Here is a 20,294-nt window from a genome sequence, read left to right on the forward strand (position 1 = left end):
TTCCGTAGCCCCAGCCTCTGATATAGCACCATAAAGTTTAAGGGTATTTTTATTGCACTGAGAACAGGAAACTTGGGGATTTTTGTCTTGATGCTCTCACCTGATAATTTAACTCAGCATTTCTGATGTATCCTTGTGCTGGGAAAAAGCCCATTTCATGAAGCTGTTCATTTTCTCAGGGCTACTTCTGATTTTTAAAACCCCCTCTGTGTATTTCCTCCCTCCTCCTTCCCCCAGGCTGAAGTACTGTTTCCCATTGTCCTTTTCAAAGTAATTACCCTACAGGCTGCAGTATCCTCTTCAGCTGTCCTTGGAGCTTGTCCTCCCTTCCTTTCCTCACTCCGCTTTCAAAAAGAATGCAGCAAAATGTACACAGTATTCAACACCTTTCTATACTTTGAATTATAATTTGCATTGTGATACAATATTTTTTGGCTTTTTGTTTTCCAGTTCTTTCCTAATGGTTACTAACGCTTAATTCAGTGTTTTGGGTTTTTAACTTGGTGACTTACTTGCATAAAATTGCAGAGCCTGCTGAGAGAGCTCAGCTCTGAGTGGGGACAGCAGGTCAAAGCCTGGCTTTGTGTATGTGAAAATTAGGATTATTTTCTCTCTGCAGGTGATTCTGCATTTATCTACATATGTGGGTTTTCTTAGTCACATGTAAGTCATAAGATGTGTCTACAACGCCCTGCAGTCAGCTTTTTTGCTTTTACAGGATGTGATATTGTTACTCATAGTTTTCTGGGAGTGGGAGGGCAGGGAGGTCTAACAGAGTTCTTAGAGGAGGTCTGCCAAAGGTAACGAGGTCTCCAAAGGAGTTAGCTGCTCTGAAAGAGATAAAACCTTTTCCTTGCAGGACTGGAAAGGTATTAAGAAGGCCCTCGCTTGGCTAGGCAGCTTCCAACCGCTTCATGCCCAGATGCAACCTGTTATTTCTGACACGTTCCAGAGGACAGACAAAATTGCAGTTTCTTCCCCACTCTGTTTAATACTGAATTCAGAATGGCAATGTTTTCAAACTTTTCCCGAGAATGTGTTAAGCTGCTCCCTAGATTTTAGGGCAGATTTGAAAACAAGTGAAGCCCCAGTCTATTTTGTCTCCTTTTTATTTTCACTTTTATACAAAAAAAAAAGTCACATCAATGAGAACAAGCTGCGGTGTGCACTCTTACAACAACAATTGTATAAGGATTTAAAATATATTGTTTGCAATAGCAATGTTAGTTTGCATTTCCTTCTTAAATATCCCCAATATCTCCAACGCCAAATTGCTGAGCTTGAAATTCTTGGAAGTCCTCTGGGATGGTATCTGAAAGCAGGAAAATATGCAAAAGTTTAGTCTCTTCTGACAAAATCAAGGAGCACTTAAATTAATGAATTACCCACCTACCTTTTTTTTTTTTTTTCAGCTAACATGCCTTGTCTTTTGTTTACACTTTAAGAATGAACTGGGAATGTTTTCAGTTTTAGCTACGCAGCACCGAAAAGCATAGAGAGGCTAACAAGACAGACCTACAATGCCAGCCCATAATGGAGTACTATCAATCTTCAAATTACATTTCCAACCAAAAGCTTTGTGGCTTCCACTCTTATATTTTTATTTATAAATACTGAGCAGAAAGGCAGAAAAAGTGATTATCTTCCTCTGCACCCCAGACACATTTGTAGCGTTAGCGTCTCTATTTCTCACATCTCCTAATTCAACTTCCCTGTGATGGTTTCGTATGCCACAAGAACGGACAGAAACATTAACCCAAGGACCAACAGCAACTGGTAGAAAAACTTCAGAATTGGCAAAGGGAGTTGGAGATGGGTCAATGTCATAAGAGTAACTACAGTTCTGTTTGTCTGAAGTGTTGAGTTTGCAGTGTGCCTTTGCCAGATCCCAGAACATTTTATCTGGAGAGCCACAGAGTGAACCGCAGAACTAAAGCTGCAGCCAGAGATGAAGCCACAGCGACGGAGCTCAACTGTGTGACCTCAACTTTGCTCTGATTATGTCCACCCTGGTGCAGGACAGGTAACTCTAAACTCAAAAAAGGAAGTAACTATATAAATACACACAGTATAGAGAAAAAAAGGGTAAGTCCTTAGCTTTTTGTCAATCACTTCTTTTTTTGAGGCTTGAAAATTCTTTTTAAGCTTTTTCTGCAAATGTAGAAACTTGTCTGAAATTAAAACAGGGATACTTGGGCACTCCAGAGACTTCTTTCAGTGGGTTTCATTGACTTACTGCAGCACCTGCAGCAATGCCACTGCCTGCTCACTGACAGGAAAGTATCTGTGACTTCAGTGGCAGCTTTGAACCATGCTTTCTGGGAAACCATGTACTGGTTGAGACTCTTATAAAGTCATTTTTAATTGTAAGCACCACTGTTTAGAACCTTCCCTGTTTAACCATGACCTGCAAGCACCAACCTAGGTGTACCAAGTGCCCAAGAACCAGGGTCCATCACCAGAGCAAGCCCCAGAGCCAGGGTCTGGCTGTGCAGCGGCTGTGTCCACTGCGGACCTGGGCTGGGCTTCTTGGATCCACAGAAAGCAGACAAGGAAACTATTCCAACTTGGCTGCTAACTTATTTTCCTAAGGCTGCCTTGGACAGGTAGGGGTTGATGCTGAGAGGAGGGAGAGCAGCCCCTCCAACCCCACTTCAAGCTAGCTGACCTGTTGCTGGGGCAGAAATACCCTGACATGATTAGCTTCTGTGTGAGTGACCAAGGTTTGAGTTATTCTATACAGTGGGAGATCAGGGCTAAGCTACGAGGCTGTGGCCCCAAGAGGAGCCAGCCAGCATGCTCCCACAGAGTCTGAGGATTCCTCCGTGGGAGGAATGGCATCTTATGATTCTTGTCCTACCACAGACAGGAGCAATCAGCAAGTACACAAGTGATGCTGACCCCTGGTGACTGGTCCCACTGGCTCTCCAGATTTATTTCGCCTTGTATCAGAGCTCGAGGCATCCTACATACATGATGGCTTCAGTATATTGTGCATCTACAGCTCTCACGGTTGGCTGGTTTTAAATAACGTTTCTAATTCTCTGATGACAGCTATACTACTTAGTTGGCACAGTTTCTGCAGCAGAGTGACTGCTCTGGGAGGAGCGGCTGTGAGGTGTTAGCTCCCGTCTGGCTGGGCTGCAGTGTGCTGCTGGTGTCAGGGGAGGCGTTTCACAGCTGTGAATAACTTGTAAGTGAAAAGCAAAGGAAAGGATGCAAAATGGCTTAATCCAACAGCCGCACTACCAGGTCCTTGTGGTCACTTGCCAGTTGTTAGCTAAAATGATATTAGAGCAACATTACCATTGCAGCGATATTTCAGGTTGGACCAAATAATGTTTTCCTGAGAGAAGCAGAAAACTCCAAGCCGTCCTCCACGCATCGTGGTGTCTATAGTCACACCAGAGTCTGCCACTAGGTCAGAGCCTTCATAGAATCTTGCCCTTAATGAAAGCAAACAGAAGCTCTGTTAGGTCTTTTCTGGGACTGCAACATTCATAAAATTTCATTATCCATGGTGACTCTAGCCTTGGACATACTGCGCTCCCATCCAGCCCAGGGGACAGAAAGACATCTCCTCTGTGGGCTGGGAACTGGAGCAATGCTGCACACTGGACAGAGCTGGGCAGGGAGGCTTTTTTTTCACGCATACTACAAAAGCCTTGGAATTTTTTTTCCCTGTCGTCAGTCAGGCTGAGAGCTTTAACCCTTGAAAATTTCCATACTCAATAGTTACAGGAGAAAGGGAGAACCAGATTAGACTGGTTGAAGAAGGCCAGATGGATATTGTCTCACACAGTTTGAAGCTAAACTATTTTTTTTTTTTTTTCCCCTAAATAGGCTAAGTTTCAAATAAACCATTTGGAATGTTAAACTTGACTGTGAGATTTCTTTAAAAATGTGGATATGATTAATTCCAGGAACAGTTTTGATGACTTGGCATCTTCTTATTGTTAGAAAACCTATCAGCAAATTCCCAAATAGCTCTGGGAACAGCTGCACCCTGCCAGCTCCCCAGTGTGTGCCCGGTACCGAGGGCTTGAGTGGGACCATGCTGGAGCCAGCTGAGCTGTTGTAGCGCTGCCTACATCCAAGTCCTCAGCCTCTGGGGTACCGGGTAAACAACATAGAGTATGATGAGCCTGGAGGGCTCTGTTTTGGAAGAGGACACTGCTAGTCTGACATGCAAAAAAATAGCGAGCTGTGAAAGAAAATTCCCGTGTCTTTTCATAAAATAAGAAAAAACCCCACCAATTCCTGTTATGTTCCTGAGTTTATTTCCTGACTTGCTGAGGCTGTTCAAAAGTATCTGTACAATGAATAGAACTTGTTGTCTTTCAAATTTCCGTGGGAGAGGCTGGCTCAAGTGACTTTTTCCTAGGCTTCCCTCAAGCCTCAGAAAACCTCTGCTAGACACATTATGGTCGGTGGCATCTGGCCTAAACAGACCACAGCAAGATGTGGACAGAGAGCTGGCAGAGGTTCGCTTTAGGCCTGGATGCCTTTAGTTTTTGGAGGATTCTGTGACACTGACTTTGCTACCTTTCCCAGTTGCAGGGGGCATTAAGTAGGCTGGCTAGAGAGACTGTGACCACAGGTAGATGTTTGCTCACGAAGCAGCTTCATGAACAGCTTGGTCTAGAGAAAAGTTGCCACCCAAGATCTCTTCACTACTGCCCTGTGGCTGAGACAATAATTGACAGTATAAATGTTCTTAATCCATTTTAGCATGAAGTCAAACATGCTCGCTGCAATTACCGCTGAAGATGATGCTCTGCAGCAGAAAAGTGAAATAATTATACCATCAACTTACTGCACCTTAACTTCAGGGTGGTGATTTTTTGAAGAACTGACTTACCTGTATTTTCTGTTCTATTGTAAGGTTGCAAAACCTGAGCTGATGATGCCAGAGCAGTTTATTTTTTGCATTTTAACATCAGCCTTGATCTGCAAGTATAATTTCTGCTGATCTGGATGTTGCAGAATGAAACATTTCCTCCTGAATGGTAAATTTTTAATTTTTTTTTTCAAATAACAAACTATAGATAGCATGCCTTACATAGCTTTGACAAACTTTCTGAGTATATGCTGTGTAATCTCATATCTGTCACATCACGATAATTACTGATCGAAGTTAGCATCACAACCTTTAAGTGGGCAAGTTTTATTAATTCTGTTATCCCAGAATATGTAAATGAACTGTCACAATTCCAACAAAAATATTCCAAAAGATCAAAATTGAGAAATTTTGAAATGAATTGTTTTTCAGATCAGTGGCCAGTAGTAGCTTGGAAAACAAGGTATTAAAAGCCAGAAAAGGGCTTATTAGGGCAGGGCACAGTTACAACAGCCAGATAGTAGAAGACTTCAGTTACAAACAGGCTTAGCTTGGAATTGTCTTTCCAAGGAAAAGCACTGCAGGCTGAATTTCCAAAGTCTAACCTGTTACAAGGCTGCACCAGTGCAAAGACCAGACATACTATAAATTCTCAGGTTGTCATCTGAATTAGGTCTTGTGTAACAACAGTTTAGGCAGACATTATCTATCCTTTCCTCTCTTACCTGATATAACCAATCTGGGGTCTGTGCTGCAAGAACCAGCGGTAGGAGACTTTGTCTTTCCACCCTACATTTCGGGGGTCCTTCCACAGCAGCCTGACCTGATCATTGGTGTCCCCCGTGTGCCAGAGAGAGTTGCGGAGGTGCTCGCCAGGGCCTGTCTTGGATTTCACAGCCTGCAGAAACACCATTTTCCAATGCTGAGCACAGAGAAATGTCACTTTCAGGAGCTCCAAGTCTTTCTGTAGCAGGCAGCAGGTCTGCAGAAGCACCCCCCCTCCTGCTCACAAGCCCCTAACTTCTCTTGTATAACCACAGCCACTGCTTGCAGGGAAAGAAAAGCAACCTGGACCAAGGAGAAGGAGGCAATTTCACCAATTAGTCAGTGCACAGTAAGAGCAGAGACTAAACACTCCAGCTGATGAGCAGAGGCAAGACTGGAGATAAAGTTCATTAAAAAATGGTGCTATTACCAGGGCTGTGTGGCAACCACCTGGCTTAGCCGTTTTGATACTGGGAGAGAACAGCAGTCGGTCAGCACGGCCGACATGCAGTACGATGGCTTGGCCAAAGCACAGCATGATGGCTTAGCCCACAGCTGTCAGATGGCTGGGCAGCATGGCCAACAGGTGGCAGGATGGCATAGCCAGGCTGTGGGGACCACTGTGTCCTCAGCCAAGAGCCACAACCAGTACCTTTAGCTGAATGCCGGGCTCTGCAACAGCTCTGAAGGGAGTTGCTTGCCAGTACGTCTGTTCGGTCTGTTTCCACATTACCACGTAAAAGCTGGAGCTGTCTTGATAACCAAAAATAAAGCCAGCGTAGTCGTCATCTGTCACCGTGTTCACATGAAAAGTGCCCTCGAAGTCAACGCCGTTAAACGCTGTGTAGCCTGAGGACACACACAGGTCAAAAACAAGTCTGCAGAAAATGTGTTCGCATGCTGTAAGTTTTCTGCTGTAAAACTTGAATCTCGAAAGAGGGTACATACCAACGGCAAGGCCGGGATCGCTGTTCATAGTCTGCACAATTTCCATGCCCTGTAAGAATAAATTCAGGGTGGTTAGCGTGCGTGATGACCTGGGTCGGCTAAGCCTGTAGGCCTCTTGAGCCCTCCCTCTAGCACCCCTCCATCTCTCTCCTCCATTTGCTCACAACGTGGCTATAACACTTGTAGCTCTGAATTAAAATGAGAACTATAATCAAATACTAATGTTTCATCTGCTTGTGTGCCCTGAGTCAGGAAGGGTCTTTCTTTTCCCATTGCAGAATTGGCCATACTGGTACTCTGATACTTTCTTTCTGTACACCAGTCTTACTGTGGAAATCACTGAACCTGGCCAGGATTGGAGATGGGATTGGCAGGGGTGGACAAGGCAGGAAAGAGGGCCAGGGAGGGAAAAGAGCTTTTCCTAGGCTTAGCTCATACAGTTTGATCACAGAGTTCAGGATTAAACTGACCCAGGACTGGGTTAAGAAAGGTGTATATATCTCAGCTGGCTTAGCAGAGATTTTGGCAGTCAGAATTAATTTCACATTCCTTGTGACTCAGAACACATTAGCCTCCTGAAGGCTAAAATTCATTAGTGTAAATAACAGCTATTTGACTCCATCTAGGTGTAAATGCTCTGCTATACATCAGGTCAGACTTTCAAATTCTGGGAAGGATTCATGAAACTGTTTGCTACAGAAATATTTCAATAGGGTGACACAAAAGTCTTGTGTTTGCCTTCTTGGCAGCAGTGAAATCCACCCAGAACAAGCCGACCAGCCTGCAGTTATTTTAGATTATTAGGAGCATCAAGCTTCAAGCTATGATATGCTAAAAGAAAGTTCCTTCATTACAACTCCTGTAAAATAGTCAACCAACCAACAGCTTCCACTTTTCACTTGTTTGCCAGAGGTCTGGCAATTGCAGAGACACTTTTACTGTGTTTTTTTAAATGATCTTTCTCAGGTAAGGAAGATGAGATATATTTTTACCTGGTTCAGAACCACCCAGTTGGGATCAATCTGCGCATCCCCCTCTGGGTCCAGCACCACTGTCTGATAGGCCCTGAAGTCTGTCAAGGTGATCTCTGCATTCTCAGGGCACACATCGATCCGATCAATCACTGTATCCTGGTCAAAATCAGACTCGCAGATATCCCCGACTCCATCACCTGAATGCATCAGAGAAGTGAGAGCAGATTTATGGCGCAACAAGTCTGTCTGAGCCACTGGATCAGGGTGTCCAAGAAGCAAGTCGAGTCTCAGCCCCTATGGCCACAGTGCCTGGGGAGGGGACCTGAGGACCTCTGCCTTGGCCAACGGGCCCCTGTGTGTTGGGGTCCCTCCTGGAGTGAGTGTATGTGCATGTGGTGACTGTTTCGAATCTCAAGCACATGTATAATGCTTGGGGAAGGATGCAGTGCCTAAGGACCAAAATGGCTCCTGAAGGCTCATCTTACCATTGTCATCTTCCTGCCCTGGGTTGGGGACCAGCCTGCAGTTGTCAGGGCCTGGGGGCAAGAGGTCAGGAATGCAATCATTATCATCGTCATCATCACACTCATCACCCAACCCGTCTTTATCCGTGTCCAGCTGGGAGCTGTTAATGACGGTGGGGCAATTGTCTGTGCTGTCCTGGTGCCCATCGCCGTCACTGAGAGCACAGAGACAAAAAGAAATGGCACATCAGCGTCAGCTCCTGCCCCTGCACAGGGGATGGCACGGGTACCTGAGTGGGAGATGCACCCCTGGAGCTGGAGACAGACTGGGGGGGGCACCTGGTGTCACTCAGATGGATGAAGAGTGAGGAGACAAGGAACGAACAGAGAATGTATGATAAGGTAGCAGGAAGATGAAGACTAATCCTGGAGCTATACAAATACTCAGATAAGGAAAAGAAAAAGAAGCCTTACATGGAGTGGGAAAAGATGCCAGAGTCTAAGATCCCAAATGACATCCACTCCTAAAAGGTGTGTAAGGCACATCCAACACATGCAGTGTCGCCAATCAAAACGCACCCAGCAGACAGCAAGAGCTCAACAGCTAGTGTCCCCTGTCACATGTGTTGTCCACAAGTGTCTTGGTGCTCATGAACATGCAGGTGTGAGTGTGAGTGAACATTTATGGGAGACTCTGCATGACCACTTGAAATCAGACTTGATTAAAAACAAGCGCCACTTTCACCCTCCTGAATAGCAAGTTTTGTTACATTATGGTCCCGCAGGGGAGCCGTGCCGTAAGAAAGAGAAGAAAAAGTCTTTAGCTCCCAAACACCCCTCCAGCCCCTGGCTGCATCAGCTAGTTACAGTAAAGAGTCACCAGGAACGGGGACACAGACTATAGAAAAGGGTTTGGGAAGTTATGGGGTGGCTGCATTGTTTCTCCATGCCAATAGTTAAATGTATTTGTGCAAAAAAAAAAAAAAAAAAAGATGGCCTGGAGTCAGGTTTTTTTGTACACACACTATAAACAAAATGGTTTCTGGTGATAAGCAGGCATGTTTCCCCTCAGTAGCTTTTTGCCTAGCACAGGCAGAGCAGAAGTGACATACAGCCAAATTAAGGCAGTGCTGCAGCTTATAGCTATGCATATTCCCACCTATCTCTCCCTGCTTAATAAAGGTGCTTTAATTTTAGTTCAGAGCGGCTAATGTCTGCACATTCTCGAGATAAAATGCAATGAGGACCATGCACATGTATCTATTGCAAGGTTAACCTCAGGCAGAGCTACAGCGTTTCTACCAGGAAATGCTTCATACACATTAGTTAGGTTTGAGGAAAAAAAAAGAAAACATGCTTTTTAAAAACAGGAAAAACCAAGGCCGTATATACTTAAAAGTAAAACAGCTGGGGGCCCAGCTGGGGGCCTTGGCAGCTTCTGGCCTAGACTGGGAATGTTCCCTACGGAGAGGGGGAAGTCAGCTCACCACGCTTATCGTCCCAGACAGCAGCACCCACCAACGGCACTGGGGTGAGACCTTGCAGCCATCTGTGGCTGGTGAAATGCTGTGCCAGCACAGGATTTATCACTTCCCTTTTCTCTTGCTTTAAGAGAGGAGCACAGGGGAGGACTAGACACCCCCAAAGCCGGTTATGCAGAAGCTGTTTCCAGGCAGGCGTTAGCAGTTTGTCATGGGACGTGCTCCCCTGAATGGTCAGGGCATGTAAAAGCCACAGAGGAGCCTTGCCACTCAACGGGTTTATCTGCAAATGTTTTACACTTGATAATAAAATTCTGTTTCTGAAACACTAGATTCTTATGGAAAAACATACAACCCTTAACGGTGAAATTTCTGCTAAAGAAAAAAAAGAAAGAAAAGAGGAATGAAAAATAAAGAAAAGAAGAAAGACGTTACCTTACGAAGAAGCTGTGAGCAGTGCTCTGGGTTTTACAGCCAGAGAACTGCTCTGAATGTCACTTCCCCGGGAACTCACAGGAAGCCCGTGTGAACATGGGGCTAAAGGTGAAGGGCTCTGTAACTGCACTGCTACAGGGAAGTGAACCAACACGGCGCATAAATCATAACATTGTTTTTGAAGTAACAGCTCTTCGAGGACGTACTGGAACAGGCTGCCCAGAGAGGTGGTGGAGTCTCCCACTCTGGAGACATTCAAACCCCGCCTGGACGCTGTCCTGTGTAACGTGCTGTAGGTGACCCTGCTCTGGGAGGGGGGTTGGACTAGATGATCTCCAGAGGTCCCTTCCAACCCTAACAATTCTGTGAATTCTGTGAATTCTGTGAATTAAATCCAGGCTACTCTGAGGGATTACAGCTCTCTAGGAATCAGTACCATGCTTCAGCTCAAGACCAGCCTGTCCCACTTCCCTGCTGCTCTTACAAGTCACAACACAGCATACCTGTCCTGATTGGTATCGCAGGAATCTCCAACCAGGTCATTGTCAATATCTGACTGTGAAAAGAAACAGAGAGATTTCCAGTATCAGCTGCTGAGAGCATTTATTAAAATGACAGTATTAAACCAAAACACAACCAAATCACATACAATTAAAATAAAGACATGGAAAAACATTTGTTTTGCAAAACATATTTTCTTGTTTGAATCATCCATCTAACCAAAAAGTCAGTTTTATTAAAGAAAAAAACCCAGACAGACAATGAATAAACAGAGTTAAACTTCATTAGAGCAGTTCAAGCAAGATAAGTAGTTCAAGCAAGATTCCTCTACTACTGGAAATAAGTAGCCCTTATTTCTAACCAAGGTGATTTTTAAGTAACTTTAAAAATCTACCATGTTTCTCTAAAGTTTCCAGCATTTTTTCTTAGTCACAAGGGGCTTCATCAGAATTCAAAACATATGAAAATACTCACTGACTTCTCACCTAGGAGCAGTTGAAAGTTTTGCTAAATAAAGACACCAGGATTTTGTCCTGATTAAAGAAATATCAAGTGTAACTAAATCACACCATTGTGTGGAGTCTCTTGTTGGATTCCATGAGACTGGAACACGCCCACATTTCAGAGCATGACAGTAGAACATGCTGGCAGGGCAGAGGTGCTAACAACATCCCAAGTTATGAGAATACACCTGGTGGCTTCCCTTTCCCGTATCCGGAGAGTTTGAAGCTCCATAAAACTTTCCTGAATACCTACTGTTAAAAGCTAAACACTGTGGCTGCATGGGCTGCCTCATTCTCTTGCATCTTTTTGGATCTCAGCAGTCCCTCTCCCTAAGCAAGGATATGTTCTCCTTCTGCTTGCTAACCTGGTTTGGGTTGCTGATTGTAGGGCAGCTGTCACAGGCATCACCAACACCATCGTTATCCTCATCCTCCTGGTCTTGGTTGGGGATCCTCTGACAATTATCCAAAAGGTTCTTAATACCTAGCGAAAAGTGGATTGGATGTTAGTTAAAAAAAATTCCTGTATATTTTATTGGACAACATAAACATCAAGATCAATAAAGACACCATTCCTTTTCAGCAACTACATAATCTTGCAATGACATTATAAGCCTGCACAGCAAATCTTTCTTACGTGCGCCCTCATTCATTTAATAGCAGTTGGAAATACCTTGCTAAAGAACAGCTTTCAACCCCATCACACACACTTCATTTATTACACACAATTCATTCTGTCCTGCTTCTATATCACAGCTTACAGGATGGGATGTTTCATCTTCGTTACTACATTTGAAGGGTTGTGATTTTTTCCACTTCCACAGCAATGAAAATAATACATTATGTAGCTCTTGGGCATCTGGGACAGGCAGCAGCTGTGTAGACTGGGACATGTTTGCGCCTTTAAGGAATTACTGAATGACCAACAACCTTAACTTATACATGAAACGTGGCTTGGTTTATCTGTTGCAGTGTTCAGTGCTTCTAATGGAGGCTAAAATATATGTATCTTAATCTAAATGAAAAGGATTCCAAACACATGTTTCAGGAAGAAAGACAATGTGTTACATGACACTTAGCAGCTGGCGACAGGAAATCTTGCAACACACTGCATGTTCTGAGCAAGTTTCAAGAATATCACAGAAGCTGGAAGTGAAGAATTACCAACCATCTCCATCCATGTCATCATCACAAGCATCTCCTTTCCCATCGCCATCCGTGTCCCTCTGGTCATTATTCAGGACATTGCGGCAATTGTCACAAGCATCTCCAAAGATATCCTGGTCACCATTTCTCTGGTTAACATTGGGAGCCAAGACACAGTTATCCTGCAAGAGACACAGATCCAATCAGACACGAACTGGGCCCCAAATCTTTAATTTTTAGTTTAGTGGATTTATATAACTCTTGTATTTATTTTTTACTTTCACAAAAAGTGATTACTGTGAGCAGTTTGACATTTTATGTGAATATTAGCTCTGGATCTGATTTCACTGGCTCCCTCAAAGCTCTGCTTTGAACCACACCATGGGAACCCTAAACATAAACACCCACTATCATAAGGCTTTCTTTATAACGCTGACTCCTGATTCTTATTTTGGATGAGTCCATGGCGAGTCGCCTGTTTTGGTGCCCTGGTTTCCTTGCGTGGTCCCTTCTCAAAATCTGCACTTCAGAGACCCTGACAGGGTTTGTGGATGCTCTCTGTGAAAGGTGGTTGCCCCCTTTTGGTAGAGACTCAAACCAAAGCTGAAACACTTGCAAAACCAGGATTTTTTGATGCAAAAGGGTTTGCTTTAGCTCCACAAGGACTAGGGACTTCACTCCACTCTGTACTCTGGACAGAGTGTTCTTGTTTTCCTGGGAAGTGCATTAAGCAATACAACAGAAGGATCTTAATGTAGAACAACAGTGGGCATGTGAGGATATAGGGTGAATGCAAAAGAGCTTTTACGATCTGAATTTATTCTCTGATATATTCTGCAGTAGGGTACCCGCATGGAAACCTCTTTCACTTTGAGAACATGATTCAAAGCTTTTTCAAGTTATTGGCAAAACACCCATTAATTTCCGTGGGGCTTGGATCCCTCATGGAATGTGATGTCAGGTCAACCTGCTCTTTAAAAACGAAGACACTAATGCAAGTAATGTTCCTGAAGGCCATGCTATGGGAGACTGTGACAGAAGGACACAAGTTCTTTATACGAAAAGTTCTAGAATTCAATGCTAAAATATAATAGTGGAACATATACTGGTGCCATTTAAGGTTGGGTGAGACAGCCTGGGTTTTTTAGGTCTTATAGCAGCGACCATTGTATAAAAGAAAAAGACAAGTTTTACAGAGCTGCTGACAGTGATGGGTATGGGATAATCTCTGGCAAATAGTAGTGAGCCAGATTTCAAAAATCACTGCCTATTGCAGTAAAGTGAAATTCTTTTGTTTGCACAGACCCCTGCACCCTGATCTATGTACAGCACCTGCTCATTGGGAATGCCATCTCCATCTGCATCATCATCACAAGCATCTCCAATCCCATCATCATCGGCATCTTCTTGTCCAGAGTTTGGGACAAATCTGCAATTGTCCTAGGCAAAAAATGAGATGTGTCTGGTGTTCTATGGGTAAACTGGAAGCCTTCGTAATTTTAATGACTTTTTCTGTTATTGTTTTAATTTGTCAATTGATCAAATAAAATACAATTTATCCAGAGGAACTCAATCACTTGGAAAAAGATTAATACATCTAGTCATGTTTCTTCCACTCTTCACCCCTTCACGCTCTGAATTATTATAGGATTAAGAGAGAATTTCTTACCTTTCTGCAGTTTTCAGCAGAGCATAAGAGTTCTTCATTAGGGTAGCCATCAATGTCAACGTCTTTTCCGCAAATATAACCATCACCAGCCCAGCCAATGCCACACTATCAATAAAACACCATGGTAGTACTACCAAAAGGTTAAGGAGTCACTGTAGCAATATTCAAGAGGGAAACCCCACATCCATCTTGAAAACACTAACATACAGAAAACATGGACAGACACTGAAGTAAAATGAGGTACACTTCAGCATCTCTCAGTGTCAAAAGAAAATCTTTGTTTCAAGCTGTCTATATCTAAGCACAGCTAAGAGCTAAGACTTGATGTTGAATCAAATGTATGCCTGCAACACCTAATGTTTTCAGTAGGAGCTATAGATTTCTTTTAGACATTGGTCAGGAATCAATTTTTATTCATCCCCTGCAGATGGAGAAAAAGAAAAGCGGGGAACTAGGAACAATATACACCTATCATCTCAGCAAGGGGCCCATGGTTAGATGGGATGACTGTGTTTTGTTCAGTATTTCTAGAATACATCTGCAACTAGAGCAAGTTTTAAGGCAAAACTGTGCTGACAGTTACTAAGTTTGCATCAGCAAAGCAAGTGCATCTGCCCACAAGTTTCCCCTAGCCAATTAAATCAGTACTGTTTCAAATAACTGCCTAATTTGTATTGTAACTGAAGGTACAAGTATAGAACTGCACACCAAAATCTGGCCTCCCCTTAAAATGAGGACTTGCCTAACACAAGTATCTGGGCATCTTCCCACTACAGCACAGGCTTAAAATATCCTAGATTCTTCTTTGAAATAGATGTACTTAAAAATGAGAGCAAAGCAAGTGCCAGCAGAGGCATGCACTGTATCCAAATTTAGAACACAGGATTAGGCTCTTGCTCTCCCCTGCACGCTGTTAAAACTAAGTAATATACTTCAGTTAGAGTCTTACAATGAAATTTCATATGCTACTTGGTGCTCCACTGCTCCCAGGGCTGGAAAACACAGTACAGCCTACCTGTACCTAAAATCTGTGGTCTCACTTGGAAAAATACCATTTCTATCAGCAGGCAAATACAGACACATTGGGTGCACAGAGAAGATCTCCACTCACAGTTATGTAGCTGTGAGAGAGCCAGGAGCAGAATTTGCCCTTGTAATGTTTTCTGTAGAGTGACACTTGACAGCACTTTCTGAGGAGACTATAGAAAGACTATAAAAGCCATTCCCAAAAGATCTAATTACACAGACACAGTAAATACGGTACACGAGTATGGCTGCCTTACAGACATACTGCAAGCAGAAAACAAATGCAAGATAGACTCAGCCTGGTTATTTTCGTAGTTGATCTGGGCCAGTATGCCACAATCTGGTTAAAACACCCAACTGTATAAAATGACCGCAAAGACTTTCTCAGTTCCAGCCTAAAAAAGGTTATTTTTCACTGTACAAATGGATGAATTTATGAACTCACAATACATGTCACCTCTCCTCGCCTCTCCTCAATACAACGGGCATGGACACTGCATGGATTGAGGGCTCGATTTCTGCAGCTCCTCTCAGCCTGGCATCCCCTGACTTGGTCTCCTGTATATCCTGGTTTGCACTGGCCACAGTGGTAAGACCCCTGTAAAAAACAAGAAGTTACTAGCCAGCTTTTTAACAGACTAATTTTTCCTTTAAAGCAAGCGTGTGAGCAAGATTCATGTCACACTGCTTATGCTATGCAAGTGTAGTTCTTCATCCATTGAGGCTTCTTGAACTGTGAACAAACTTTAGTTTCTACATGAAATTCAGGGTCGGCTCCCATAGCGCATGCTGGAAAACACGCTCAACTCTTGCCTGTTTAGACCAGACTTCTGTTAAGCCAGAGAAAAGTCATGTAGCAGCAAAAGCTTCTTCATGATGCCTTGTCCCTGCCAGCATCACTCTGAGCTGCTTCCAGGTAGCCCAAACTTTGTGTAAAATTCTAAGCAGCACCTGTTTAATCAAATTGGATGCTCTTATTTCAGTGTAAAGCAGACCCATCAGTTTATCTAAACTCAACTGGGCACAACTTTTAATCAAAGACAGACAAAGTTAATCGTGGTTTTGCCCTATTTTTTTTTTAACTTAGATGTTTTTAAGCCAATTTGAGCTAAATCTTGCTCTTCAGAAAACAATTCAGGAGTTGAAGACACAGTCATCCTCGTTTACACTGCAATAAGAACATCCGTGTAACCTTTTGCAGTGGTTTACCTAGATGCATACACATATGTTTTATATTTGTGCCACTATCTTTTGTAAACAAACCCAAAGGAGCTAAGCCAAGGAATCTCAGTTTGCGCTGGGACAATCACTATATGAGATATAAACGGGTAAGTGCTGATAAGAAGGGGTCTTCTTTAGGCATCTAATGTGACTTTTGTCTCTGTCTCACATACTTGTAGATTTGTAACTTATGACATAAGTATTAATTGAATACCATTTTTTTTGCCATATAGAGAATAATTATTTTTGACATGTCAAGGAACAGAAAGACAAACTTGTGCATCCACCCCTTTGTGAAACTGAGATGCTTCACACAACTTCACTCTTCCCATACAAAGCCCGTTGGAGGAATTGTCAGGATTGTTCCAGTCCACCATGACAGAGACATACATTTACTGCCCAGCTGGGCATTATTTTTGTCCTCTGTTCCTAGCTTCATTCCAAATTTTAACTCTGCTGTCTGCATAGTTTCAGGCTTAAGATGATATATACAGATGTCTGAAAAGTAAAATAATCACTGAGCCATGCAAATGGTATGGCCTATATAAAACATACCAGCCCGTACACTTTCTTCTAATGGATGAAAGGGTAATATCTTCTGGAATCTGCTGAATTTGCTCAGTATATTCTGTCCTATATCAAGCCCTGGCATGCATTAAAATAGTCCTTAAGGCAGCACTTCCAGACCAAAATGTTTCTAAAGGGAGACAGGAGTAAAAAAAACCCACACTGCTCTGGTTTTGACAAATGGCAGGCCACTCGTTGCCCTCTGCAAACAGGGCCTGATGGCCTTCTGAAGAGGACTAGTCATGTCTAGTCATGCAGTGAGATACAACATGTGACATATATGTTCTAGGTATAAAAAACAAATTAAAAAAGACAGAAATGTATTGAACAGTGAAAGCAGCCCTAGAAAAACAAGGTTATTCACAAGGATAGCACATCACTTGGAACACTAATGGTAGTGTCAACAATAACCTAGCCACAAAAAGGACCACCTTTACTTCTGCAGGATACTTTTAACCCTTCTCTTTTTATGGAGAAAGCCAGCTCTGTGCAGCTAGCTATAGCAGAGCAGTATTTGACATGGGCATAAGGGGCACATACAGGACCATCAGGTGATGAAAGGCAGGTCCTGCTTGACCAACCCGATCTCCTTCTATGACAAGGTGACCTGCTTAATGGATGAGGGAAAGGCTGTGGATGTTATTTACCTGCACTTCAGTAAAGCCTTTGACACTATTTCCCACAGCATTCTCCTGGAGAAACTGGCTGCTCGTGGCTTGAATGGGCATACACTTTGCTGGGTAAAAATCTGGCTGGATGGCCGGGCCCAGAGAGTTGTGGTGAATGGAGTTAAATCCAGTTGGCAGCTGGTCACAAGTGGTGTTCCCCAGGGCTCAGTATTAGGGCCAGTTCTGTTTAATATCTTTATCAATGATCTGGACAAGGAGATTGAGTGCACCCTTCAGTAAGTTTGCAGACGACACCAAGTTGGGCCCGAGTGTTGATCTGCTTGAGGGTAGGAAGGCTCTACAGAGGGATCCGGACAGGCTGGATCAATGGGCTGAGGCCAATGGTATGAGGTTCAACAAGGCCAAGTGCCGGGTCCTGCATTTGGGTCACAACAACCCCACACAATGCTACAGGCTTGGCGAAGAGTGGCTGGAAAGCTGCCCAGAGGAAAAGGACCTGGGGGTGTTGGTCAACAGCCAGCAGAATATGAGCCAGCAGTGTGCCCAGGTGGCCGAGGAAGCCAACAGCACCCTGGCTTGTATCAGAAATAGTGTGGCCAGCAGAACTAGGGAAACGATCATCCCCCTGTACTTGGCACTGGTGAGGCCACACCTCAAACACTGTGTTCAGTTTTGGGCCCCTCACTACAAGGAAGACACTAAGATGTTGCAGGCTGTCCAAAGAAGTGCAGCACCGCTGGTGAAGGGTCTAGAGGGCAAGTCTTATGAGGAACGGCTGAGGGAACTGGCATTGTTTACCTTGAAGAAAAGGAGGTTGAGGGGAGACCTTATCACTCTCTACAACTACCTGAAAGGAGGCTGTAGCGAGGTAAGGGTCAGTCTCTTCTCCCAAGTAGCAAGTGACAGGGCACAAGGAAACAGCCTCAAATTGCACCAGGATTGGGGTTAGGTCGGGTATTGGGAAGAATTTCTCCACTGAAAGGGTTGTCAAGCATCAGGACAGGCTGCCCAGGGAAGTGGTTGATTCACCATCCCTGGAGGTATTTAAAAGATGTGTAGATGTGGCACTTAGGGACATGGTTTAGTGGTGGACTTGGCATTGTTGGGTTTACAGTTGGACTCGATGATCTTAAGGCTCTTTACCAACCTAAATGATTCTATGATTCTGTGATTCCAAGGGAAAGGTCCAACTTGCTCCTATAAAAAGGAGTACCCAGGGGAACAGCTTGCTGCAGCACTTCCCAGGTGGGAAAAGATGACAGGAAGCAAAGATTTAATCTTTCAAAGGAGATTCTTTGCAATAACATGCTCATAAACAAACATAACTAGATGGTGTGGAGAGAAGAGTTCCTGCCATCCCTCAGGGAAAGTGATAAAGATACAGCTCAGATGGACATGCTAATTACAAATTAAGTATTGATTTTTTTTTTATTAGTAGTCAGGAAAAGAGGAAAGGATTCTTTGGTTTAGATGAAGCCAAGAAACAAATTATCTTATTGAGCTCTTCAGTCACAGCCACAAATCCAATACTTGCCTCATGGAATTTTTAAACAATCAATTTTTTAAAGCCACAAATGAAAAGGTTCTTACCAAAGTGTTTATGCAATGGGAATTTGGAACGCAGAGTCCAAGTCCGCCATTCTGGCATTCATCAATATCTAAGCAGACCTAGCAATAAAACAAATCAACATGTAATAAAACCAATGCCAATTAGAGATCCAAGTCTGAAGAAAAGCTACCAAAGTTTAAGTCTAGAAGAGTCATAGCCTCTCCTGAATCTGCTCTCAGAATGGTGCAGACACACTCATAGGCTGATTTTCCAGTGGACCTCCAGACAAATATCAGCCCTGAAGAGACACTGTGATATGGAAAATGTCAACCTTAGTATAGGCTTCTGGTTTGCCCACAAGAGTTTAGAGAAGATGTTCCCCTTGTAGGGTCCTACAGGAACATGCAAAAAATGACAGTAAAATAGGCTTTTCTGTCATACTCTTCCTAGTTCAAAGCCAGTTTAACAGAAATCAACAGAGCCCCTTTTAAAATTGATCAGAGATAACTTATGAAGACAATGACATTTTTTCTTGTCTCCATATTGGTCCCAAGTATTAGACTGTTAATACTCCCATTAAATCCAAGCCAACACAACTCAGATCTTCTAATTGAAACACCCTGACCTCTGCCTAACTGCACAAGGTAGTTAAGGAATGACTGATGTATAAATAAAATGCAATACAGATGCATTGACATAAAGCAGCATCTTGGAAGGGCGGTTGCTGCAGGGATGCCACCACTCACCTGCTTATTGGTCTTGGCGTAGTTGAGTCCTATCCCTTGCACGGTTTGTCCTGTATATCCTGGGGGACAGGTCTCGCATCGGAAACCTGGAGCAGTGTTCACACATCGCACTCCAGGGAAACACGGGTTGTAACGACACTGCAAAGAAAAAAATGAACCGAGCACATGTTCGTGCTTCAGTAACATCCAGACTCTGACTATGTGGACAGATCTCTCAGTCAAAGGCAGTGCTACATGTAATATCTGTATGTCTTCTGTTCAGAGCTGGCTTACAGAGGGAACAGTCTCTGCAGGTATTTCTGACCCGGTAGGTCTTCAGCTATCTCAGTAATTTAAGTAACATTTGCAATATTCCATTACAGCCTGTAGTTGATGCCCTAAGCTCTGATCCCCCGTCCTTCCTTTTTCTGGCCAGGTTTAGCTCCCTCAGAGGCTGAGCGTCCCCTGGAAGGGTCCAGACCACAATATCAGGAAAGCTGCATAACTCCAGCCCACCACATGGTCCTGCAGTTTTGTTTTGTACACACGGAAGTGGCAGCAGCATTTTCTCTCATTTATATTTGGGCAAATCTCATAGCCAGAAGTGACCCAAACACGAGGCAGATGAGCAGGGATGTGTCAGTAGCACTCACACATTTCTAAACCAGAGACCCACAGAAAACCCTCAGCACTTCTCCCAAAATACCACATGCCCACAGCATCACCCTTGGCCTGAAGGCATCATTCGCTTCATTGCCTCATGTGGTTTTACAGAACAGCTGTAACTCATCTCATGTGGGTGCCAGTTTGGGAACCACATCCCGTATTGCTGCCTCTCCAACATCAACACT

At 43.6% G+C, this 20,294-nt stretch overlaps 1 protein-coding gene across 1 annotated transcript in view; it reads right to left on the minus strand.

The window, feature by feature from the left end:
• Positions 1-1,095: 1,095 nt before the first annotated feature.
• THBS4 (thrombospondin 4) overlaps positions 1,096-20,294 on the minus strand; it is a 41,263-nt gene continuing 22,064 nt past the window's right edge. Inside the window, exons 9-23 of the mRNA XM_009884289.1 lie at positions 19,465-19,602; positions 18,760-18,837; positions 15,198-15,350; positions 13,727-13,831; positions 13,390-13,497; positions 12,080-12,239; positions 11,277-11,395; positions 10,411-10,463; positions 8,013-8,206; positions 7,546-7,724; positions 6,554-6,602; positions 6,258-6,454; positions 5,566-5,738; positions 3,307-3,446; positions 1,096-1,312 (exon numbers count right to left, since the gene is read on the minus strand). Coding sequence (XP_009882591.1) covers positions 1,242-1,312; positions 3,307-3,446; positions 5,566-5,738; positions 6,258-6,454; positions 6,554-6,602; positions 7,546-7,724; positions 8,013-8,206; positions 10,411-10,463; positions 11,277-11,395; positions 12,080-12,239; positions 13,390-13,497; positions 13,727-13,831; positions 15,198-15,350; positions 18,760-18,837; positions 19,465-19,602 — 1,917 coding nt within the window. The 3' untranslated portion in view covers positions 1,096-1,241. The remainder of the gene's footprint in view (positions 1,313-3,306; positions 3,447-5,565; positions 5,739-6,257; positions 6,455-6,553; positions 6,603-7,545; positions 7,725-8,012; positions 8,207-10,410; positions 10,464-11,276; positions 11,396-12,079; positions 12,240-13,389; positions 13,498-13,726; positions 13,832-15,197; positions 15,351-18,759; positions 18,838-19,464; positions 19,603-20,294) is intronic.

The sequence above is a fragment of the Charadrius vociferus genome, unplaced genomic scaffold, assembly GCF_000708025.1.
Source record: "Charadrius vociferus isolate BGI_N301 unplaced genomic scaffold, ASM70802v2 scaffold183, whole genome shotgun sequence".
Classification (NCBI taxonomy): domain Eukaryota; kingdom Metazoa; phylum Chordata; class Aves; order Charadriiformes; family Charadriidae; genus Charadrius; species Charadrius vociferus.